The sequence below is a fragment of the Oryzias melastigma genome, linkage group LG17, assembly GCF_002922805.2.
Source record: "Oryzias melastigma strain HK-1 linkage group LG17, ASM292280v2, whole genome shotgun sequence".
NCBI classification, from domain to species: domain Eukaryota; kingdom Metazoa; phylum Chordata; class Actinopteri; order Beloniformes; family Adrianichthyidae; genus Oryzias; species Oryzias melastigma.
This window is the reverse complement of record NC_050528.1, coordinates 2,779,022-2,780,706: the sequence shown is the minus strand read 5'-3', so window position 1 is coordinate 2,780,706 and position 1,685 is coordinate 2,779,022. Positions and strand designations below refer to the sequence as shown.

At 48.6% G+C, this 1,685-nt stretch overlaps 1 protein-coding gene across 2 annotated transcripts in view; it reads left to right on the top strand.

Annotated features, from left to right (window-relative positions):
• Positions 1 to 1,685, top strand: part of sh2b1 (SH2B adaptor protein 1) — a gene marked incomplete in the record, with an annotated part of 15,652 nt that overhangs the window by 3,767 nt on the left and 10,200 nt on the right. For both annotated transcript variants that reach the window (XM_024262262.2, XM_024262261.2), the window contains 1 exon segment: positions 1,340 to 1,685. In XM_024262262.2, coding sequence (XP_024118030.1) covers positions 1,606 to 1,685 — 80 coding nt within the window.

The following is a 1,685-nucleotide window of genomic DNA, read 5'->3' as shown; positions in this document are numbered from 1 at the left end:
ATCATGTCACAGCTTTAGGGTCACTGTTCGGATCATGTCATGGTTTTAGGGTCACTGTTCGGATTGTGTCATGGTTTTGGGGTCACTGTTCGGATCATGTCATGGTTTTAGGGTCACTGTTCCGATCATGTCACAGCTTTAGGGTCACTGTTCGGATCATGTCATGGTTTTAGGGTCACTGTTCGGATCATGTCACGGTTTTAGGGTCACTGTTCGGATCGTGTCATGGTTTTAGGGTCACTATTCGGATCGTGTCATGGTTTTAGGGTCACTGTTCGGATCATGTCATGGTTTTAGGGTCACTGTTCGGATCGTGTCATGGTTTTAGGGTCATGATAAAAAGATAAAATGTGTGTGATTCCTTCCATGACAAATGTGGACAAAGGTGGACAGGATTTTATGTCTGCCATGAACATTAGTGAAACTCAAAGATCAATGATGAAAAACAGTTCAGCGCACTGTCTGGTGGGGTCCAGATGACCCCACTTATAATGTAAAAAAGCCAAGGAGAGCGGAACATTTAAATATTTCCAGTAATTATTATTATCAGTAGTACATGTGCAGGTGAGGCCTGCCTTCCCTGGATTTTCTTTGACCTTTTGGCACGTCCCTGTTGCAGGAGCAGATCTGAACCCAGACACGGAGACCGATGCTTTCATTCAGCTCCTCAACATAAATAAACCTGATCTCTCAGAATCCGCGTTCTCGTGACGAGCTCCGGGAAAGTTTTTGATGGAAGCTCCTCCCACACGGAGCGGAAGCTTCAGGTTAACAGACTTTTGGATAACCGTTAAGAAGCTACTTTGATGTTAGAACAAAGACCGTGTACAGTACAGGAATTTGATTCCAATTGCATTCAGTGGACAGACGATTGATTTTAAAAAAGCACCACAAAGTATGAGGAGGAGGTGGGGGTTGATCCGCGGTACACATGCGGGCCGAACCGTGGCTAGTGATCCGTATGGATCCTGAATTATCCGTGATCCGTTGCACGCCTGACTAAAACTGTTTTTCTCATGGATAACTTGATCCACAGATTCCATGAATCCATGCTGTCAGTTTTTTAAGCCCCGCCCCTTTTCTGCTTTCCTCTGATGAAACTTCCTGAGAACACGATTCTCTTCAGAACATTTAACCCCCTGACTCCTCTAAGGCCTTTGGTCTCTGGCACACAGGGATTCCTTCAGATTCTCCGAGTCCACTTTTAATGAACTGATCCTCTTTTCTCCTGATCCACTCTTCTCATCACTTCATTTAGGCTCCTTACCTGTTGATCTCCGGGTGTTTCCGGGGCGGTTCTGTCTGCAGGTGTGTTTACCTGATCGTCGTCTCTTTGCAGGATGTTTCTCCGTCTCCCCGCCTGCGTGTCAGAGGATGGAGACGGGACGCTCCTCGTGAATCATCATCGTTTCCTCCTTCAAGTCTGGAGGATGTAGCAGACGGCTGCTAAGCTCCACCCTCTTCACCCGCCCCCTCGTCTGTGGCTCTTGGTTTCGATGGGGGTGCCGCTCGACTTGATGCTCGTTTGTAAATGAGGCGTTCTGTTTGCCCCGCCCCCTCTGGTGTGATTGAAGTGGTTTGACGGATCAGCTGGTCGGCCTCGACATGAACGGTTCTCTTCTGACCCCCCCCAGCCCCAGGGCTACGAACTCCTCCCCTTTACCGCCCTCGCCCTCCCCGTCCCC